The sequence below is a fragment of the Bombus terrestris genome, chromosome 6, assembly GCF_910591885.1.
Source record: "Bombus terrestris chromosome 6, iyBomTerr1.2, whole genome shotgun sequence".
Lineage (NCBI taxonomy): Eukaryota > Metazoa > Arthropoda > Insecta > Hymenoptera > Apidae > Bombus > Bombus terrestris.
In genome coordinates this window covers 1,778,364-1,801,502 of record NC_063274.1, presented here as the reverse complement: position 1 = coordinate 1,801,502, position 23,139 = coordinate 1,778,364, and the positions used below count along the sequence as shown (strand labels likewise).

The following is a 23,139-nucleotide window of genomic DNA, read 5'->3' as shown; positions in this document are numbered from 1 at the left end:
ATTTGAAGCAGCAAGTTCGCAGATAGGTAACGTAAAATTGAACTTTGGGCAGTGGGATGTAGCAAGGCAGAAATTTGAGTCGGAAGATTTACAGAAGAGAAAAAGTGGGGAACGAAATGTGGACAATGACAAATTCGAAGCAGGGGATTTGAAAGAACAGGAAGTAGGCCCAGAATATGAAGGCGAAACAGAGTACGATCCGATAGTAACGCAGGAAAATAAATCTGGGTCAATGAACGTAGAAACAGAGAAATTTAAACCGCCGGTTGAAGTATTCAAGCCACAGTTTCGCGAAGACAATCTGTTACTGACTTCGGATGAAGATTCAACGAAGAAGGATAAAAATATCGAACAGTTTGCTCCTCGTGACACACAAATAAATATAAAACAAGGGAAGAAAATTGTGCAACAAGACAAAGAATCTTCAGAGACAGAAAACGATGAATTTAATAAAAATGTCGGGGGAATAAATAAAAAGCTCGAAGAGGACATAAAGGGACATGAAACTGACGAACACTTAATCGTTAAGGTTAAAGACGATGAAATATTTAAAGAAGATCCCTGGATCAATGACGTTACGTACAAGTACGAAGACTTACATGCTACTCATGACGACGCGTTTGAAATTTCGAATAAAGAAATTGAATCGAGAAAAAAAGAACATGAAATAACGTCTGGTAAGCAATCTTTGAACGTGGATGAAGAACGTGGAATAACTGAAAATAAAAGTAAAGAAAATGAGCAGGTTATTTCGTACGAAAGAGCAATATACAAAGATACAAGCGCTGATAAAGCATCCGGGGGTATATATAAGTTGAAAGAGGATCACATAGTAACAAATAAAAGAAAATACGAAGCAGATATGACGAAAGGAATAGGGTTATCGTCCGTCGAAGAAGGAACGAACGAAACGAGTAGCAAAAATGAAGGAGAACGTGAAAAGTTATCTTTGAGTAAAGAAATTCTCGGTAAGAGAGATTTCAAAATAAAGAGTGATACTTCCGAAGATAACGATAAAAAAGACGTAAAGTCGAATCAAATATTCGATGAAAATGCGTCATCGATGGAAGAAAATAACGTATTAGTAAAAAGAACGCAATTACAAGCAGATCGTACGTTATCAGGAATAACAGACATTGCAGAAGAGGGACCATTTGTAAACGCTGGAATTCACGAAAAGAATAATAGAGCTCGTGTGTTATCAGCAAAAACAAATACCAAAGAGAAAGAACCGTTTAACGATCCAAGAATTTATCAAGAAATTCATAACACCGAACCATTGGGAAATAATGAAAAACATATTATACGTACGAAAGAAAATAAACCAAATAAATTATCGGAAAATCAGACTGACGGGATAAAAACATTAAACATCGAAAACAATCAATTTTCCAATGACAATATTATTATTTCCAAGAAGGACAATTCTGCGAATAAAATTAATGAAATATTGCAAGAGTACGAGAACAGTGAGAAAACATTGTTGCGAGATTCGGAGGTAAATCAAGCAACGAACCTGTCGAGTATCAGTACTGCAACAGGAAGTCCCACAGATCCTCAAGGAAACGACGAATTCTCTACCGCGACTATCGAAGCACGCGTTGCGAAACTACAAAATGAAAACGAAGAGCTTCGCCCGAGCGGAAATGACACGTCTACAACTCCTGATGAAGATCGAATCGAAATTCGCGCGAATTTCGGCGAATTAAATAATATAGATGTTCACGCGCTTGGATATTCTGATAGACTTAAGAAAGATAATAATCCTTCACCTGCAGTTCACGAAGTATCTTTAGAAGAAAACGAACCTGGAAAAGATAAGGTAGCGACGTTCGGAGGAGTGTCGAGTGAAAATACGCAAGAGGAAGCTAAAGAAGGGAAAAAGGAAATTATAGAAGGTCTATTAATTTCAAATAGCAGTGCAAGCAGCGGAGAAGAATCGAAGACAGCGAAAGAAACACACGTGATTGGTGGTACCAAAGAAAAATATGAAACACAAGCAGCGAATGAGGTTGATAATACTTTGGAGACATTGAACGAAACAGCTGATCAATCGGTTATTGATCTAACTGGATTTTTAAGTGATGAGTCTAAAGAATCTTCGTCAAAGGAGAGACCAGAAGAAATAGGATCTGTATTTTATAATTCAAACGAAGAAAGTAACTTCTCGGATGTACATATTACTAATCCTCCAGTTTTCATTGATAAGACCGATCATGAAACTATCGACCCTGATGAAAGCAGTCAGAAATATATAAAGTCTGATCGCGAAAGCATTAACGTTGCGTTAACAAAAGTTGAAAATCTGGAGAAGGAATATTACGCGAAAAAGGAAACAGACGAAGCCTCGAAATTAAATTCAAATATCGATACTTCAACCGAATCATTAATTAAAACGAAGGAATTAGATGTTCTAGGGAAACAGAAAGATAAAGTAGTGGCAAATGATGTAAACTTGGAACAAGCGACTGAATCATTCTCGGCTTGGAGTTCTAAGTTCTCCGGTAATAGCGGCATCTCCGGAGAAGATAATATATCATCGACTGCAATTAATCAAGGATCCGAAGAAGAAACGGAGAAAGAGGAAATAACGGGGCGTAACACGGCTGAAGATCATTCGTCTAAACACAGCGATTTGAAAATGATTAGTAATTTGTCAGTTATAAGCAGCGGCAGTACCGAGATAGGAGAAGAAAATGAAGAAAGAAATTCTACGATAACAGATGGAAAACTGGACAGTGGAATTGGACACTGGACTGGAAATCTTTCGAACGTTGCTAGATTATTAACAAGTAAAAATTCTGCAGAAATTATGAATTACTATAAAACCGAAGGGAATGGTAGTAATTTTGTTGAATATGAGAAAATAAATAAAAGCGACAAGGGAGATCGGACGAAAGAATCAGAAATCGATATATCTGAAAGGAGTAACGAGTCTTCGATAGGTATTACGCAGAAACAAGCTGCAACGACAGGGAAAAGCAGATTAAACGACCCGTACGCCAAAGAAACCGAACAAAAAGCTTCTTTGAACGAAAGTGAATCGATTACGTGGGATTTAAATAAAGAGAAAGCGCCCGTACAAGGATCCAACACGAGCATCGAGGTGACTAAGAGTAATGATGCCGCCAGAGAAAGTAAAGAGTCATCACCTACGGCGAACACGCTAAAAATGTCGAAGAATAAAGTTTTATTGTCCGATTTAAGCATCGAAAGTTCCCAGAAGAATGACAAGTTGGAGAAGAAGCAACACGAAACGTCGAACAATTCGAGTTCGGGTAAAACGAGATCGAAAGAAGATGAAATTACCAAGCTCCGTACAAAAGTGAATGACAAGTACACGGCGCCATCTGCAGAGCGGCAATTAATCGAAAACGAAGTACTCGGAGCGTTCTCCGAAACGAGTACTCAACCTGCTTTGAATATCAGCGAAGCTCGCTCTCCAGACATGCACGAAAATACAATTAAATCTCGTTTACTTGAAGCAGCCACGCTACGTCCACTTAATTGGACCGATAACGAAGGATACAAAGACCCACTGGTCGAAGCTAGTCGGTTACACAAAGAAACTCTGAGCACTGGGACTTACGATCCTGACACTATGCATTTATCCAAATTAGATCCTGAAAAGAAATTATCTGAAATAGTAAAAGTGTCGAATGAAAAAGTTAAAAGTTCAACAGGCAAGGTAGAAAATATTTCGAAAGAAGGAGGATATGATATCACTTACAACAATATGAAAAGATTGGGAGGCGATGAAGAAGAGAAAGTAGCTGAAAATATTTTTAATGAATTTAACGACATTTCTGTCGAAAGCAATAATGAACATATGGGAACAATAGAGGACAATAAATTTATGAACAGTATTGCGGACACGTCATATGCAAGCGTGTCACTTAACGAAAGTGACTACAGGATAGACGGCGAGGTAAATGCCAAGAGACAGGAAAACATGGATCTTTCGTACGAGAATGATCTATTAGGCGCGCGACAGAATGAGAATATAAAAAATACTGATATATTGGATCAAAAGCATGACCTAAATGAAAAATATTCAGAGTTGGATGTTACTGACGAAGACTATGAACCAAAGATATTAACCATTACAGAAGCTACACAAGATCACGATAATTTGTTGAAAAATAGTAAACAAGAGGCGAATCCTCTGCTGAAACTTCTTTTAAACAAAGCAAATAATATAAAAAATTTGAACAACGAAATAAAAGGATCACATATGAGTGATAATAGTTCTGAGAAAAATAACGAATCTTCGGGAGCACGAACAAAAATCAAGCTTGACGAACAAAACACAGAAACATCCGAAGGGAAGGCAACTCAGGAATCAGAAAGTTACGAAGATAAATTACATCTATCTGAACAGAGAATATCACAGTCCGAGGAGAATTTGTATGAAATATCCGAAGACGGAAAAGAAACACAGATACAGAAAGCTTTAACCGAAGCTGAAATAGCGGTAACTGAGTTGCCTCGAGTAAAGGAACAACAACAGAAGAATATCTTAGAAAAGGAGGAGGAAACGTATACTAAAGCGGTAGATAAGCATATTTCAAGTGAAAATCACTTAGAAGATCCTGATAGACGTAATGTTAGTTGGAACCAGTTAAATCCAATGGAAATTACTGATTCGAAGAGTAACGATGAAATATCATTAAAAGAACATTATAAACCAAAGATACAAGTCACATCAAGCAACTTGGAAGACATTGATTCTGAAATATTAATCAAATCTGATAGCAAACCCAATACGATTATGAATGATTTACGGAATAAATACAAAGACTTAGCTCTGGATATAAATGATCCACAGAAAATGACATATGATTCAAATATACAAGATGAATCGAAGCTAAATTCTAAAGAAGTGGGTCACTCTGGGACATCAATAAAATCTTATTATACATCCAATGTTACTGAAAATAACATACACAATCAATACCAAAACCCAACCTTAGCAGCAACTGAGCCATTGAAATTGGATTACCAATCAAAAATACAAAAATTACGGCCGAATTCAGAAAATGATACTAATTCTAGCGTATCAATCGGATCTGGCTATACATCTAACGCTATTGAGAGTGATTTACATGATACACTCAAGGATCCAGCTATGAGTGTAAGTAACCCAAAGAAAGTCATTTATGAATCATATGCACAAGATGAATCGGGACTAAATTCTAGGATATCAATCGGATCTGGCTATGCATCTAACGCTATTGCAAGTGATTTGCACCATACACTCAAAGACCCAGTTATGAGTGTAAATAACTCAAAGAAAGTCATTAATGAATCGTATGCACAAAATGAATTGGAACTAAATTCTAGGATATCAATCGGATCTGGCTATGCATCTAACGCTATTGCAAGTGATTTGCACGATATACTCACGGATCCAACTATGAATGTAACTAATCCAAAGAAAGTCATTTATGAATCATATGCACAAGATGAATCGGGACTAAGTTCTGGCGTATCAATCGGATCTGGCAATACATCTAACGCTATTGCAAGTGATTTGCACGATATACTCACGGATCCAGCTATGAGTGTAAATAACCCAAAGAAAGTCATTTATGAATCATATGCACAAGATGAATCGGGACTAAGTTCTGGCGTATCAGTCGGATCTGGCAATACATCTAACGCTATTGCGAGTGATTTACACAATACACTCAAGGATCCAGCTATGAGTGTAAACAACTCAAACAAAGTCATTTATGAATCATATGCACAAGATGAATCGGGACTAAATTCTAGGATATCAATCGGATCTGGCTATGCATCTAACGCTATTGCAAGTGATTTGCACCATACACTCAAAGACCCAGCTATGAGTGTAAATAACTCAAAGAAAGTTATTAATGAATCGTATGCACAAAATGAATCGGAACTAAATTCTAGGATATCAATCGGATCTGGCTATGCATCTAACGCTATTGCAAGTGATTTGCACGATATACTCACGGATCCAGCTATGAATGTAACTAATCCAAAGAAAGTCATTTATGAATCATATGCACAAGATGAATCGGGACTAAGTTCTGGCGTATCAATCGGATCTGGCAATACATCTAACGCTATTGCAAGTGATTTGCACGATATACTCACGGATCCAGCTATGAGTGTAAATAACTCAAAGAAAGTTATTAATGAATCGTATGCACAAAATGAATCGGAACTAAATTCTAGGATATCAATCGGATCTGGCTATGCATCTAACGCTATTGCAAGTGATTTGCACGATATACTCACGGATCCAGCTATGAATGTAACTAATCCAAAGAAAGTCATTTATGAATCATATGCACAAGATGAATCGGGACTAAGTTCTGGCGTATCAATCGGATCTGGCAATACATCTAACGCTATTGCGAGTGATTTACACGATACACTCAAGGATCCAACTATGAGTGTAAATAACTCAAAGAAAGTTATTAATGAATCGTATGCACAAAATGAATCGGAACTAAATTCTAGGATATCAATCGGATCTGGCTATGCATCTAACGCTATTGCAAGTGATTTGCACGATATACTCACGGATCCAGCTATGAGTGTAAATAACCCAAAGAAAGTCATTTATGAATCATATGCACAAGATGAATCGGGACTAAGTTCTGGCGTATCAGTCGGATCTGGCAATACATCTAACGCTATTGCGAGTGATTTACACGATACACTCAAGGATCCAGCTATGAGTGTAAACAACTCAAACAAAGTCATTTATGAATCATATGCACAAGATGAATCGGGACTAAATTCTAGGATATCAATCGGATCTGGCTATACATCCAACGCAATAGCGATTGATTTACACGATATACTCAAGGATCCAACTATGAGTGTAAATAACTCAAACAAAGTCATTAATGAATCGTATGCACAAAATGAATCGGAACTAAATTCTAGGTTATCAATCGGATCTGGCTATACATCTAACGCTATTGCAAGTGATTTGCACGATATACTCGCGGATCCAGCTATGAGTGTAAATAACCCAAAGAAAGTCATTTATGAATCATATGCACAAGATGAATCGGGACTAAATTCTAGCGTATCAATCGGATCTGGCTATACATCTAACGTTGTTGTGAGTGATTTACACGATACACTCAGGGATCCTGCTATGAGTGTAAGTAACTCAAAGGAAGTCATTCATGAATCGTATGCACAAGATGAACCGGGACTAAATTCTGGCGTATCAATCGGGTCTGGCAATACAATTAACGCTATAGAGATTGATTTACACGATATACTCACGGATCCAGCTATGAATGTAAATAACTCAAAGAAAGTCATTCATGAATCGTATGCACAAGATGAATCGGGACTAAATTTTAGCGTATCAATCGGATCTGGCAATACATCTAACGCTGTTGTGAGTGATTTACACGATACACTCAGGGATCCTGCTATGAGTGTAAGTAACTCAAAGAAAGTCATTCATGAATCGTATGCACAAGATGAACCGGGACTAAATTCTGGCGTATCAATCGGGTCTGGCAATACAATTAACGCTATAGAGATTGATTTACACGATATACTCACGGATCCAGCTATGAATGTAAATAACTCAAAGAAAGTCATTCATGAATCGTATGCACAAGATGAATCGGGACTAAATTTTAGCGTATCAATCGGATCTGGCAATACATCTAACGCTATTGCGAGTGATTTACACGATACACTCAAGGATCCAGCTATGAGTGTAAATAACTCAAACAAAGTCATTAATGAATCGTATGCACAAAATGAATCGGAACTAAATTCTAGGATATTAATCGGATCCGGCTATGCATCTAACGCTATTGCAAGTGATTTGCACCATACACTCAAAGACCCAGCTATGAGTGTAAATAACTCAAAGAAAGTCATTAATGAATCGTATGCACAAAATGAATCGGGACTAAGTTCTGGCGTATCAATCGGATCTGGTTATACATCTAACGCTATAGAGATTGATTTACACGATATACTCACGGATCCAGTTATGAATGTAAATAACCCAAAGAAAGTCATTTATGAATCATATGCACAAGATGAATCGGGACTAAGTTCTGGCGTATCAATCGGATCTGGTTATACATCTAACGCTATTGCGAGTGATTTAGACGATATACTCAGGGATCCTGTTATGAGTGTAAGTAACTCAAAGAAAGTCATTCATGAATCGTATGCACAAGATGAATCGGGACTAAATTCTAGCGTATCATTCGGATCTGGCTATATATCCAACGCTATAGCGATTGATTTACACGATATACTCACGGATCCAACTATGAATGTAAATAACTCAAAGAAAATCATTTATGAATCATATGTACAAGATGAATCGGGACTAAATTCTAGCGTATCAATCGGATCTGGTTATACATCTAACGCTATTGCGAATGATTTGCTCAATACACTCAGGGATTCAGCTACGAGTGTAAATAACTCAAAGAAAGTCATTTATGAATCGTATGCACAAGATGAATCGGGACTAAATTCAAAAGAAAAGGCGAACCCTGATATATCAGCCGAATCTCGTTATACTAGCAATGTTGTTAAGAGTGATTCACATAATATATCTAAAAACCCAGCTATAAGTACAAGTGACTCAAAGGAAGTGAGTTATGGGTCAAAAGTAAAAGATAAATCAAAATTCACTTTGGAAGAAGATGCTTACTCTGATATATCAGTAAAATCTTCTTATACATCAAACGCTAATAAGTATAATTTACATAATGATTACCAGGAACCAACTCTAATCGTAAATGACCCAGTGAAAATGACTTACGGATCGAATATACAAGATGAGTCAAAACTCGATTCAAAAGAAAAGACTGAGTTTGGAATATCAGGCGAATCTCCCTATGCATCTGGCGTTGATAAAAATGATTTACATAACGAAAACCAGAACCTAACCCTAGTTGTAAGTGACCCAAAGACATTGACGTACAAATCAAATATATATGATGAGACAAAGCCCAAGCTCAAAGGAGATTTAACTAGAAAATTAGATTCGAACGAAGAGGCTGACTCGATTATGTCAACCGAACCTTACAGTGATTTACCTAGCGAATCTAATGATTCATCCATAAGCGTTAGTGATGAGTTAGCGGAAGTACTTTATAAATCAAATATAGACAATAAATCGACCTTTGATTCGAAAAAAGATGCTGACTCTGGTTTATCAGTGACATCGTACTCCATATGGAATACTATTAACAGCGGTTTGCATAATAGATCTAAGGACTCAGCTACAACTTTAAATGATTCGAAGAAAATTATTCACGAATCAAGTGTAGAAGACAATCTAAGGACTAAATCTAAGGACTCAGCTATAACTTTAAATGATTCGAAGAAAGTCATTCACGAATCAAGTGTAGAAGACAATTCAAAAGAGAATATCGATACTGACATACCGGTCGAATCTTACTTTACATCTAACGTTGAACATGATCTACACAGTCAATACCAGGACCCAGAATTAGTGGTACTTGAGCCACCGAGAATAAATCATGAATCGAAAATGTCAAAACACTCGATACACGATAAAAAAGAAGATACTGACTCTGATATATCGAACAAATCTCAGTATACATCAAGTACTGTTAACAGTAATTTACACAACGAATTCAGAGATCCAGCTCAAACTGACTCAAAGAAGAGTACTGAACGACATAATTTGAAAACTATAGCGAATAGTGAAAATACAGTAGAAAATGAATCTACTCAATTTATAAAAGACGGAAAAACACTTCCAATTTCTGAAATTCACGATCAGTCCTCGTTATTCACAATTGTTGAAGAAGGACCAGAAGCAAATACGCGTGGGGTTAATGTGCTCTCAGATATCCCAGTGATTGGAGCTTCTACAGACGCACATCGTTCTCTCGAAAAGAAAGAAAAAAGCACGAAATCGAACAACCCCTTGTCTCATGTTTCTGGAACGATATTATCCGGCCGAGACAGCGAAGAAATTCCAGACGCTAAATTCGTAAAGGAACTGCAACCTAGTTCGGAAAAGTTGGCAAAATCATGGGCAGAAATCGTGAATAAAAGCGAATCGTCCAGCCCTGTATCTTCGAAGAAGTTTAAATCGCATTCTGATGAAGCAGAATCTGCGACATCAGTGAAGTCCTCGTCGTATAAGACCTTAGATAAAGTTTTGGAGGCCGAAGATGCGAATAACAATTTATGCGACATCCTCAGATCTAGTTTCCTGTTTACACATTTTGAAGATGATGCATGGGATAACGAAGTTTCAAGCACGTACGATGATGTATCGACCGACGTGTTACCATCAAACGTGGCCAATGTGAAAAACAAAAGCTATGAATCTGCGAGTATGCTTCAGGTAAGCACAGCTGAAGAAGCTAATACGCTTGATGATTTTCATTATTCAAAATTTCAAAACAAATTTTATGTTATTAGTCAGCTGCGATTTTTCGGTCATTTTGAAGCCAGTTGTATTTTCCTAACGTTAAATATTTCTTCAAGTTTGGGCAAAATATGATAGAGCTATTGATATGCGCAATTTCTCGTTTCAATTTTATGTTAAAAGTTCTCTTAAGGCATCGATAAAATAAGGAAAAGATTGATATATAAAAATCCGAAAATCGTAGTAAGATCAAAATCAAAGTTTCAACCGGAAAAGCCATAAATGAACCAGAACATACAATGAATCACAGAATCTACGATACGTACACTCTTTAAATTAAAAATATTATGGCAAAGAGTGTAGCTCCAACAATATTTTTGGTATCAAATTTTATATTAAGTAAACCAAGACAAATATTTCAAAAAATGACATTTCATTAGAGAGTAGCAATATTTTATACTTATAATATAATTATAAGCTAATACATTTTATATTTTCATTTTGCTTCTATAGGAGTCAGATGAAGAGGACAAAGTGGATGTTTATATAGTGAAACAAACTTCTGAAGGGCCCGTAAAAATCGCACACGTAGAAAATATGGAACCACTCATCGTAACCAACGACGAGATTTCAAAGAATATTTACGATAGCATAGTTAATATATTCAACAGAAATCGAATCAAAAGTGGCTCGCCGGCTACGTAACAAACGATTCAATTTAGAATATTTGTTATTTCATATGCTTAGTACTTATCAGTGAGTTATCATAGTGTTAGTAATTTATTCGACAGACATGTATTTCCATCAAAGAATCAAAAATATAAGAAATATGCTCTTGAAATATTAAGAGATCGATGTCACATGTAAAGTTTGCACTTGTTCTCGTTAACGTTAATTAACGTTAATTAACATAACAGAGAAAAATATAGGTACATTTCGTAAGCCATTGAACACTTCTCATTAATTAACTAATTAAAGTATTAAACAATTGAAACATTAAGCAAAATCAATTGTGTTATTGTGCAAAACATAGAATTGTAAATACATATATATGTATACATCAATAATAAAAATTACCTTCAATTGTATGAAATTACTATTTAATTCACCACTACCATCATAATATTTATATTATTATATTATAATAAAATTACATACAGACGCACATGTACATGTTTTACGCAGCTGAGACTCGCTATACTTCTGACAGTGTAAAAAATAGAACAAAATTTCTTTCGGCAAAATTAAACTCGAACGATAAGTGACATCGACGTTTCGAAACTGACAGAGTTTTACAGATTTGAAATCGTCTCTATATTTGTAGATAAAGCTATAAACGTTTTTGTACGTCAATCGATAACGTATATTTATAAAAACGAAATTAATACATTTAATTTCAATTTTGTAGAACTTATCGAATAAAAGGCAACGTAACGTGTAACGCAATATTCATGTGATAACGTTTCCTTGTCTTTCATACATGATTATTGTCTTGTTAGCAAAATTAATTATTTTCCTTATAAATATTCCAACAAATTATTTCAATAATTTCACACAAGTCAAAAGTAATTGTATCACAAATACAATTAGATTGTTTTAATTTCAATGAAATGTTCGACTCGGTAAAACATTTATCCATCTGCTTCCATTAAAATACGTTTTAAGCGATCGAGGGCAACGATCTGCCATATTATTTTTTTCTTTTTCTCTTTTATACCGAAATTACCACCATTTATCATGAGTAACGCGAGTAAATAGCCGTGAAAGAAGGAGGATAGACGATGAAACGATTACAGGGCGGGAGATGTGTAAATGCGAGGTAACAGCGGCCAGTTGTCGTTGCGTATTTCAAAGATGTGTTAGGCGCGAATCAATTTCGGGTCAGCAGTTTCGTGATCAGCAGCTGTGTGCGCTCGTTGCCCGTTTCAATGCGTTCAACGGGATAAACGGGAAAATTACTGTCCGGCATATTTGCATATCTCCGTAAAACCATCGTAGATTTATACTCATATTGATTCAGCAAAGAATATGAACATTTTCTATTAAAATATTAATTTATCTCTCTCTTTCTCCCTCTCCCCCCCTCTTCGTTTTTAGACACATATTTATGATTGTCTATATTCTTTGATTTACACTTTTATATTCTTTTTATTAATAATATTGTACATTTGTATACTCTCTTTACAATTCATATGAATTCACTAGTTTCTTTATTTAAAAAATATTTAAATTAAATCCTTTTAATTCATCGAGATTATTGCCTTTTGTGTTTTAAATATAATACGTGTTTTATTTCGTAGAATAATCAATTCAACATTGTTAAGTCTGTTTTTAATTTTGCGATATCTCATTGCATTGTTTAAAATCAGAATTCATCTTGTTAAAGGTTCTTTCTATAACATAAATTGTGTCAATATACTGCATATTCTCGCAATATTTTTGTATATTTCATAAAAATATTGTCTTCCCTTCTAAAGGATTAACCGAGAACGTAAATCATACTTTACAGAGAAACGACTATGTACGTACGAGATTTATATTTGGAAGAGAATTTCGAAAAATTTAATATCTTCTGCAAGCAGTAGATCGGATCAGTGGCCCCATTTTTCTGGGGAAAAATCAACAATAAAACATTTAATGATCGCCAGTGATAAAATTGTTGCTCGTACGTATTTTGCTCGTATTTAACGTATTGAGGTACAGCTCCAATATCGTACAATATATTTTATAAATAAAGCACCGGACAAACCAAAAAAATAATAAACTAATCTTGATTTCGACACTTGAGAAGCGAAAGAAAACGTAGTGAATTTACATTAATTAAAAACAAGTATACTGTACAGAATACACTGTAAAACAAGTATATTGTACAGAGATTGAATCTAAATTAACCTTAAATCGTTCATAAATGTGACATTAATAGAAAACATGTTAAATTTAAATCGGGTATTTCTCGAAAATGTTCACAAGAAATAAACAGAACAAAAAGCTGAAACCTTTTACAACGGAAATCCATTTGTCGATCAAGCAAGAGTCTCCCCCGCAACGTTCCTCGAACGATCTCTGTATTCCAACCACGTAGCATCAACCGCTGTCTTGGCGCGAAAGTGTGTCAAAGATGTGCGCTGAATTCAGACAATACAGCCTCGAGAACAATGCCGAGAGGCGTTATTACAGAAACGTCCTTCAAATCGGATGTTAGGCACAAAGATTATCACGACAACGACGAAAGAGGACAAGCCTCGTTCTTCGAAGAAGGCATCCTCTCCCTGCGGTTCCATCAACGTCGCTGTACAGTGTCACGCAGTGCCTTGATCACACCCAGTTTCTACCTGCCATTCTCTTGGCAAATGCCAGTGGATGGTGTAGAATAGAAACTCGAAGATAAAAAGAGAGAGAGAGAGAGAATAAGACGAAGTTAAAACAACACAGATATGGCCTCTTTAGAGAAAAGTGGCTCTGCCAGCTGAAGCTTAAAGGGGTCATTGTGGTGAACGCTCAGCTGCATTACTGATGAATGATCCGGAAAACGAAAAGGTGAACAGGGTTCCCTTCGCCAGAGGTATGTGTCCGCTCGTGCCATCCAACGAAACTTTCTTTATGACTCTCGAGGCAAGTACAACTTCATCATAGGCTGGGTCGCCTGCGGGGACCACGGCGAAACTTTGCGGTTCGTTGCTCGGCGCATTCGTGGCCGAAGCGTTTAGCGGTGGAATGACTTCTTGCGGACAATAACTGGCTGGTCATTTAACTTTGCTTGTTGTTACGTGCGCGTAGCGTGTTCAATATCGGCAACAGGGAGTTGTTACTTCGAGGTCCGTTCAATTAGCTAACGTTCTTTTCGCAAACCACGTAGACGGCCAGAAAATGTAACGTAGCGTTTCGTGAACATAGCACCAGGCAGAGAGAGTTATTAATTTCGCGCTATTAATCGCCGGCCACGGCTCAGAACTATGTAATTTTGTTACGTTGCCCTTTAACGGGTATTAGGAAGACAGCTGGTAGCGAAATGCTCCAGTGACGATGCGTCCGTTGTAAACAGCCCGGGAAAAATTGGGTTCAACGCCGTGTGAAAGTTTGAAGTTTACGCGTCGTAGAAATTTCGAGTTCGATAAATACTGTTATGTGCATTTATGCCCTAATGATTGTAAAAAAATGTATAGCCTGAATATTTGTCGTTTTACAGATTCACAGTTTTCAAATATCTAGACTAAGATTGCGGTAAAGGATTAATTTCCAATCTCGTTATAACTCGACTCGTGTCGAACCTTACGTTCGATTTATACAAGTCACCGCAAAATTTCATTCGTCATTCGCGCGCTTACCTCGAAATCTGTGAAGGCTTTGTAAGTTAGGATCAAGCAGCCACCGAAGAATAGACAGGTGGCCAGGTTTCTGGTATCCGCCAATGAGGCGACCAAAGGAACAGATCCCATCTGCCAATCGTGAGACAGCGTTGCTGGGCACAGTAGTAACCAGCAATTCAGAGCCGCCAGATAGCAAAATGTCAATAATCTGGAATCAAAAAGAACGAATGGTTCTCTTTAACGATGTCGATATATCTCCTCGAAATCGATGTAAAAGGAAGAACGAAAAAAAAATTGAGCAAAGGTGAGAAAAAAAAGTAGCAAAAATGCAACGTTGATATTTCGCACGGAAAACTGATTTTGCGAGAAATTCGCGAAATAATCGCATTTCGCTACGACGACTCTTGTGTGGCCGCCATGCTACTGGCACGTACGGCTTATTACTATCCGAAAACGTCAATCACGCGTCGCCAGAGTGCTTGGTCGGACGTGTCAACTTCAGGCCTCCCGGGAATGCATTAAATACCACATTTTGCATGGTCCCTTTTTTTTCTTTGCATAAATGCAATTACGAAATTAACGCATATCTTATCTTGCTGAAAGTTTTATAATGGATTAAATTATAGTTTTAAGCGAAGCGTGTGAAAAAGGTGTTTTCACATTTGCACGATCCAATTCCCTGCAATTAAATTAAAGTACTCCTGCGTAATTGAAAATTTCAAACAGTGATAATTCTTTTGTTAAGGAATTTTTATTTTACACTGCAGTGAAGCTGGGTACGTATGAACTCCATTTATTTGGAGAAAATTTTAGTCAGCGTTCGGTTAGATGAATTTCGACCAGCTGACGCTTATTGCACGAACAAAAATCACAGCTAAATACATTGTTTGTCCTGTGACAGGTTCGTACAAATGAAATTCTACAACCCTTATCGTTAATTTCAATATTACCGATTTTCAAAAGCAGTTATCAGATTAGCTTTATTACTTCGTTTTATTAGCTACGAATGAACATCAAAAACAGGAAATATGAATTTTATTTCCTAATAGCTTCAGAAAATTTAACCCACTTAACCTATATAAAGAACAGAGCTCTCGTCTCATTAACCAAGTTACGCATACTCTAGCTTTAAGCTCTCTGAAACACAGCGCGCATAGCTGAATCGATTTTAACCAATATTCAAAGCATCCTCGACGCATAAATGCATTAAGTACCCACAGTTCGCAATCTTATCATTCCACTTAAGCGATTACCATCGGTACTTGCTCAATTTAATCGTCCCTTTGTATAACTTTCTACAACTACAAATCATCTTCTTCCTCTTCTATAGGAAACTTTCGCGTATACGCACAATATATTCGCAAAAGTTTTCTATGATAAATCTTCAAATACTTTCGTGACTCATTTTGTATAAGACATTGCTGTCGCCAACAACTTTTCTTTCCCCTTTATTTTTCATCTTTTCTTCCCGGAGTAAATTGGTCGACGATACTTGGCGCAAATTCCGAATACTCACAGCTGGTATTGTTCGACTGGCAGCGACGTTGAAGAGGTCGAACTACAACGCCGTTGAAGAGTCTGGCCTCGAATGCTGACGCGGAGCTTCCATTTTCTCCGCTATCAGCATCCACCGATATAATCACCGATATAATGGTCGAGCGTCCCGTCGCAAGCATCTCAACCATCTTCGAGGAGGATAGCCCTGGTGTATCGTCGCGCCTACGAGCGGCTTACTCGGCAAGTCTATTGTTTGGCGTGTACGAGCCAAAGCACGCGATACGCGACAACCACCACGCGCCGCTAAATATTCCTGCCCGTTCCTACGGTCGTTAATTTTTTCTTTGTTTGATCTTTAATCGCAGTTACTATGCCAAGGTACTATGAAAATCGGTAATGAGTTATTGTAGAGTATACATATATCAAACGGGGGTCGATGCCCTTCGTTCTGAGGTGTGTGTTTGAACTTGATGAAAAGGATTGTACGATGGGACGTTAAAGGGAATCGCTTGGAGAAAGTTTTGAGAGAATGGTTGAAGTAAAAATTATTTTAACGTAGAATTTTCCGTTTGCAAGGATTTACATTACCAACTAAAAGTTTGAAATCGCTACGTGTTCTATTGTGCTCGTAAAATTCAAAAAAGCATCAGCTTAAAATTTTCCTATGTTAGAATGCTCTTTAATATGCGAAAACAGTTCTCTGATTGATATAGAAAAATGTCCAGTTGATACTACCTAAGTAGATAATTACCGCTTCTTTTCAAATTTTACTTAATACAGTAAAATTATCGGGAAACGAAACATAGAAATGTATAATTTAGAACAACAATTTGTAAGCAATTTCAAAACATAATTTCACTCAACGTAATATCAAGTCTGATTTAGGTTCGGCCAGGTTATTTCTAAAGTGGTGTATGCCACTGAACATTATTCCACTCAACATGTCCCCATTTACATACAACATGTTCAGATAATGAGTTTCACGTATGTTACGCTCATTTTCTGTATTTAATAATGTCGCACATTATAGTCAGGTAATGTGTACATTACATTTGGGTTTATCACACGGTACATTGTACCTAAATTCTGAGGAATATGATTATTCGCGTTAACGAACAACTCGGGAGTCGAGAGAGAAAGAGAGAGAGGTGGAGGGAAAGAAAGAGGTGGAGGGAAAGAAAGAGGAGGAGGAACAGCGAAAGAAAATATAAATATAACGGGTGCTAATTGGCATTGCTCCTTTTCTAGTTATCTACCCGCGTATCCCGAAAGAGCAGTGTACAACATTTCTCGCTTTCATCATACACGTATGCACGTTGGTTCAACAATAGAACGTCGCCGGATTTGTTTTAAAAGAGCCTTACTTTGGATTATTAACTCTCTACAAGCGAGCGTTTCACGTTGTCTTTCGTTGAGAAGGCAACATTTATGGTACAGAAATATACGAAACGTGTCGCATGTCATTTTTGTTAAATGAAATATTTATTAAATTAATTATACCACACGGTGTTGCCACCGTGGTGCACTAATTTAATGTTGATAATCATAGCGATATCAAGATGTTTCTTTCTTTTCTCGCATTTGCGGCATGTGTATAAAACGGGAGCAGCGAACAACTTTAAAAGTACATAGTATAGGTTCTTATCGCCAGAAGATATTTCATCAAACTGGAGTTTCATAAGTTTCCCTATTAGTTTTTGATTTTTAGTTACGAAACTTTTAGCTTAACGTCAAATAAGTACATAGGGTTGAAGGCGTTACGCAGGTTGCATTATAAATCTTGTTCCGTTGAAGGCGGAAAATTTATGAGGAGGAAACACGCGTAAAGGAACGTTTTCGAAACATTATTCTTCATTACGAAATGGAACTAAACTACTATAGAGATTTCAACCTGCGGTTCCAACCGTAGGCGATAAGTTTAATTCGCAGCTAACAATAACGCTACAATAGAATATTATTTTGTTCCCTGTTTTTACTTTTTTCTCCTATACACGATCTATAAGATAGACAAACTTAGAACAAAGGAATCGACACTTTCCACGCTACAGACAAACGAGAACGATTATCTATCCGTAATCAGTTTGATGTTTATTCATGTTGCTTTTCGACAAAAGATGTTGACCAGCCATCCAACTAGAAGTTGCTCTTTGCGTCGGTCAACCGCTGTCTCAAGTCACTAGGAGTTTTGTAGGTAGATCGGATGCTAGTAGCATTATGTGCACAGAAACAGACGAAGGATATGGGACCACGGTACATGGTACACGGGATATACAGTGTCCCGAACTGCATTGCGGTATACTCGACTTCCCGCCGAGTAAAGATGACCTTCCGACTTGGCTTCCGTCACGGTAAACTGATCCGAACTTGGCCCGGTACAATGTATCTTGTGTTTGCCCTTTCAAGACGGCAGTTTCAGACGCGGAACATCTTGATTTTTAATTTTCTATGTTATAACTAATACTTTGACTTTGATCTTGCTTCGGTAGTAAGCTACAAGTAAAATATTGCCACGCGTTTCCACTTTTATCATTGAAGTTATGTCACCGGTTAATTTAATGGATCACCTGTATCCTACATCGTACGAAAATGACAGTAATTACACATATATCGTTTCGAACGTTACAAAGACACAGATACTGTCGACTCAGAATTGTTCGTAATGTTCTGAATTGCCACCGTCGTGAAGGTGCTTTGTATTTACTTTATCGTCTCCCATTGTCGTTCGCCAGTTTGCGCAGCGATGAACGAGACGTTGGCCAACAGCAATTTTTATCTGTTACGACTACATTTTATTAAACTATCTTTTTCATACGGCGTATTTTATCCCTTGCTGGTGTTTACAATTTAGGGTGAGGCTTAAGGATATACAATAAATATTGGTTGTCTTTTTGCTAGGTCGGATTAAAGAAGAAATTTCTTGCGAAACGATATTCTTTATCTGGCGTTAAGTGAACGATGTTGAAACGCAAGACGAGTTCAATCGTTCTTGTTTTCCAGATGAAGATAGATGGATACGGCTGAAATTAACTACGTGAAGTCCGGTGGAGCGGACAGCTCTTTTATAAGATTTACTCCGACGTCGTAGAGGAACTGTTCTTGTCATGGAAGAAATAAACTAGACCGTTGTAATTCTGTTGTTTCGCGGTAAGTTTCGTAATTAAGGAACTTCCATGTAACATTTCAGTATTTCAATCGTTAAGAATTACTCGTTGAAATATCTTTCGCGTCTCTTCGATGAAACAAGTGTCTTAAAATTTTAATTGTAAAACTTGTATTGCGTAAAAGTACTATAAGTATCAGACTTTTTGCTCATACTTTTTTCACGTAAAACGTTAAATAATTCATCGGTAATTAGGCTACATTCTCTTATTCGTCTATTTTTTCCAACAATTTTATTTATTTAAACCTATTTATTGTAATCTCACATTATCGATTTTATAAGCCCGTAGAAAGTAAAATAATTTTACATTCTCCTTCCGAATCAAATAATATTATTTTCATCGATTTGATAAATATTTTATTAGACATTGATATACGTCTCTCCATAAAAACCAATAATAATTATACCATCATCCGCCAATTACGAGAACAATTGTAGCGTTTGGCGTAAATACGAAAGAATCAGAAGATCAATTAACATTTACCCTGATAATTTTCCTATTCCCATTTCCGGATATTAAAAAATTAAGCGAACATTCGCAATACGACGTACGTAAGATTACCTAAACGTATCAAACCGCGAAGAGCACTAAATTCACCACTTCGAAAGTAATTACAAACTTCTATCTGCAGGATATCTATGTAAATGTCCTTAACAAATGGCACTTCCTTTTCATTAAATCTCCGGCAGTCTTACGCGGACGCCATTTCGTGGTAATATCTGGTATTAAACACGAGTTCCGTCCTAACGCTTTAACATTGCGTCTGTTCTTCAAATATTACGTTCTCGACCTCATGCCAAACCGCACCGCCATATATTACCTACAATGGCGCAGAAGCAGAATACACGTAGAGCAGCGGGACGCGCAAGGATTTAGAAGGAACACAACAACTGTTTACCCTGGTTAAGTTCGCTCCGCGTACCGGTGGAAAAGAATTTTTGGTGCAAACATCGTGCGCACCAGAGAAAAATACAGCCAGATTATATTCTCTCTCTTCTTCCGTAGAAGATTAATATTTAAAGGCTCTCCGATATGGAGAACGCTTCGTGCACGACGCTCCTGGATATAAAAGATCTAAAATCTTTATATACCCTGCCAGAACGTTTCCTACCGTCAAAAAATTTTATTTTACATTCGAAATTGCCACGTGTTTCCTTTCTGAAAGCGGATTGAATATAAATTAATTAAATGACACATGGTATAAGAATGGAACAATCAAAATTTATAATACGAACGAAAATGGTTGCTATTTCTGACGTATTAAATGCTTAGCTTGTACTACAATGTTTTTAATTATGTTATATTATGTTATATTAAAATGTTTTCAATTATTAATATAAAGAAGATAGTTGTCGATTGTATTTTTTACAGATTAAATTCTGTAAATGAGCCCGAAAATGTTATCGCGTAACTACATTTGTGTTTCTATGGCGTTTTTACTTTTACCTTCAATGATACATCGTACTTTTTTCTTCTTTTCATCGCTAACAACGTATTACTTCAATTTACTAACATTATTGGTGAAATAATATGAACAGCTCCTGTTGCAATTATTTTCGGCAGCAACACGAAACGATAAATAAATCTTCTGACGAAGCGATTTTTGCATCAAGGGTGCTACAAATCAGAGTGGGAGTAAGTTTGATAATAAATGTGAATAAGATTATTATAACATTTTTGTACACGTTCGACATCTTATTATACCAATCTGACATTTTAATGCGATGTTCTTAAAAAATTACCTATGACGATTTGGAGCATTCAAACTCGTTTTCCCTTAACTTTGCTGCACTTTATTCGAGTCAGCAATTTTAACTTCGTTTTTTTTTTGGTGCAAACCAATAAAAAAAAATTATTTTTGTTTTATAAACGCCTCAAGTTTAATTCCGATCTCGTGTGTAGACAATGAAACCGATTTATTGTCTTATCTATCGACATATTGCCGAATTTACTTGATAAAGAATGAATAAAATATATAAGCTTCATAAAATACATTACTCCTCAGGAAGCGTTTTAATATTTATGGGAGAATTCCATTTAAACATTCTTCTTCGACGATACTATCAAGGAACGTTTCATTTGGCAATTAATATTTCTTGAAATTTTGACACTGATGTAACGTAGTATTGACCTAACGAATTCAAAAAAACTGAAAAAAGATTATCGTCCGCCAACCACTTAATTAAAACTTTACATGTAGGGAATTTCTGCAACAGGAAGTTTCATTCCTTTGGCAGCTTTTCTCTGAAATTCTTCATACACATTATATATACAACATCCTCCAATTCATCCACCAATTTAAATGAATTAAAATAAACTATATTTAAAGAACGAGATGTTCAGAAATAACCTAAGAATTCGTAAATGTACACAATCTCTAATAGATTTATTTTTAGGATTACTACATCTCATTATGCATTGCTTGAAATAATTAAAGATTCGTTATCCAAGTCAATTTGATTTTTATACCCATTACTCGTGTCTGTAAATTTTTTTGTACAATAACTACCTTAATTTTAATTCTTATTATATTATATATAATATTATACTATTTTATATTATCTTTACTATTAAAGGGCTAACACGTGCTTATTTCATTTCATGTTTATTAATAAAATGGAAACTGAAGAACGTCAAGGATTGCGTGTCTCTTAATTCAATGACCGGCAACAGCATTTCCACCGATCCATTCAAATGAAACGTTTTGCTCTCTTTTCGCTATTAGCATTCCTTAATCCTCGATATCGTACGCGTAATCTGCGCGCTCACGTGTCACCAGCATGCTAATTAATGTCTCCGGCTGGCAATAAAAAAGCAGAGTCGAGCGAAAGGGTCGCGAAAAACAATGACAATAATGTATTCCACTCGGAGGCAGGCGATCTCTTTTCCGACGTATCATTTTTCTCGGCACCCAGGCTACACTTTTATTTCGTTGACATGATTAATGATACCCGGACGGCTTAAGAAACGTACACTCAAGATGCAGGAAGAAAGGCTGACCCGAAACGTCAAAATAATAATTCGGGATATATATCAAGCTGGCCGGCGTGTACCATCACGTGAACGAGCTGGATTTTCTTGGAAACGTGCGGTGACGGACACAATTTTACAATTCCTAACTGACGTGCACGTTTACATGCATTCAGAGAAAGCGGGCTGGCCGTGATTTTTGCGAAAACCTATATACCTGCCGGATATTGCAGCGAACCCACCGCGAATACTCAGGGATTTATAGGCTTTTACTCGTTATTTGGAACGGATGCATATTGTTGCGCTCGTTTCGCGCTATGCATGAATCAAACGCGTAGAGAAAACGGCGAACGAACAGTGGCAACGTGCGCTCTTGCAACGCATGAGCGAGGAAATTGATTTATTAAACCTGCAGGTCTTGATTTCTTGCGATAAAAAAGATGTTCAATAAGAGACGGGTGTAAAAGATTTTAGTTCATTAAGAAGGACTTTTAATGTGCGAAATAGATTAAATTGGGAGTTTACTTGATTATAAAGTTGTTGTTCTTTAATGTATTCTAAAGTATTTCTTATTTTCCGAGTTGATCGAATTAATAATTAATCGATCGATCGTCTGAATCACAGATTCGAATAATGGACTTGCTTAAATTTGCGAAATACTTTATATTTCATAAATTTCCTGATCTTTTGGTATAATTCATAGCGTTGCAAACGCATAATACGCAGAATACAAGAAGTACAAGTCTTCCTAAAGAGGAAAAGCATGAACAAAACAGAGATAGGTAATTTTTAGCTCGAAGACGTTATTAAATATCGCATA

At 36.5% G+C, this 23,139-nt stretch overlaps 1 protein-coding gene across 4 annotated transcripts in view; it reads right to left on the bottom strand.

Annotated features, from left to right (window-relative positions):
- The window catches only part of LOC100651353 (protein O-mannosyl-transferase TMTC1), a 269,329-nt gene that overhangs the window by 53,123 nt on the left and 193,067 nt on the right, over positions 1 to 23,139 (bottom strand). For all 4 annotated transcript variants that reach the window (XM_048406882.1, XM_003402901.4, XM_012319409.3 and 1 more), the window contains exon 7: positions 14,710 to 14,899. In XM_048406882.1, coding sequence (XP_048262839.1) covers positions 14,710 to 14,899 — 190 coding nt within the window. The remainder of the gene's footprint in view (positions 1 to 14,709; positions 14,900 to 23,139) is intronic.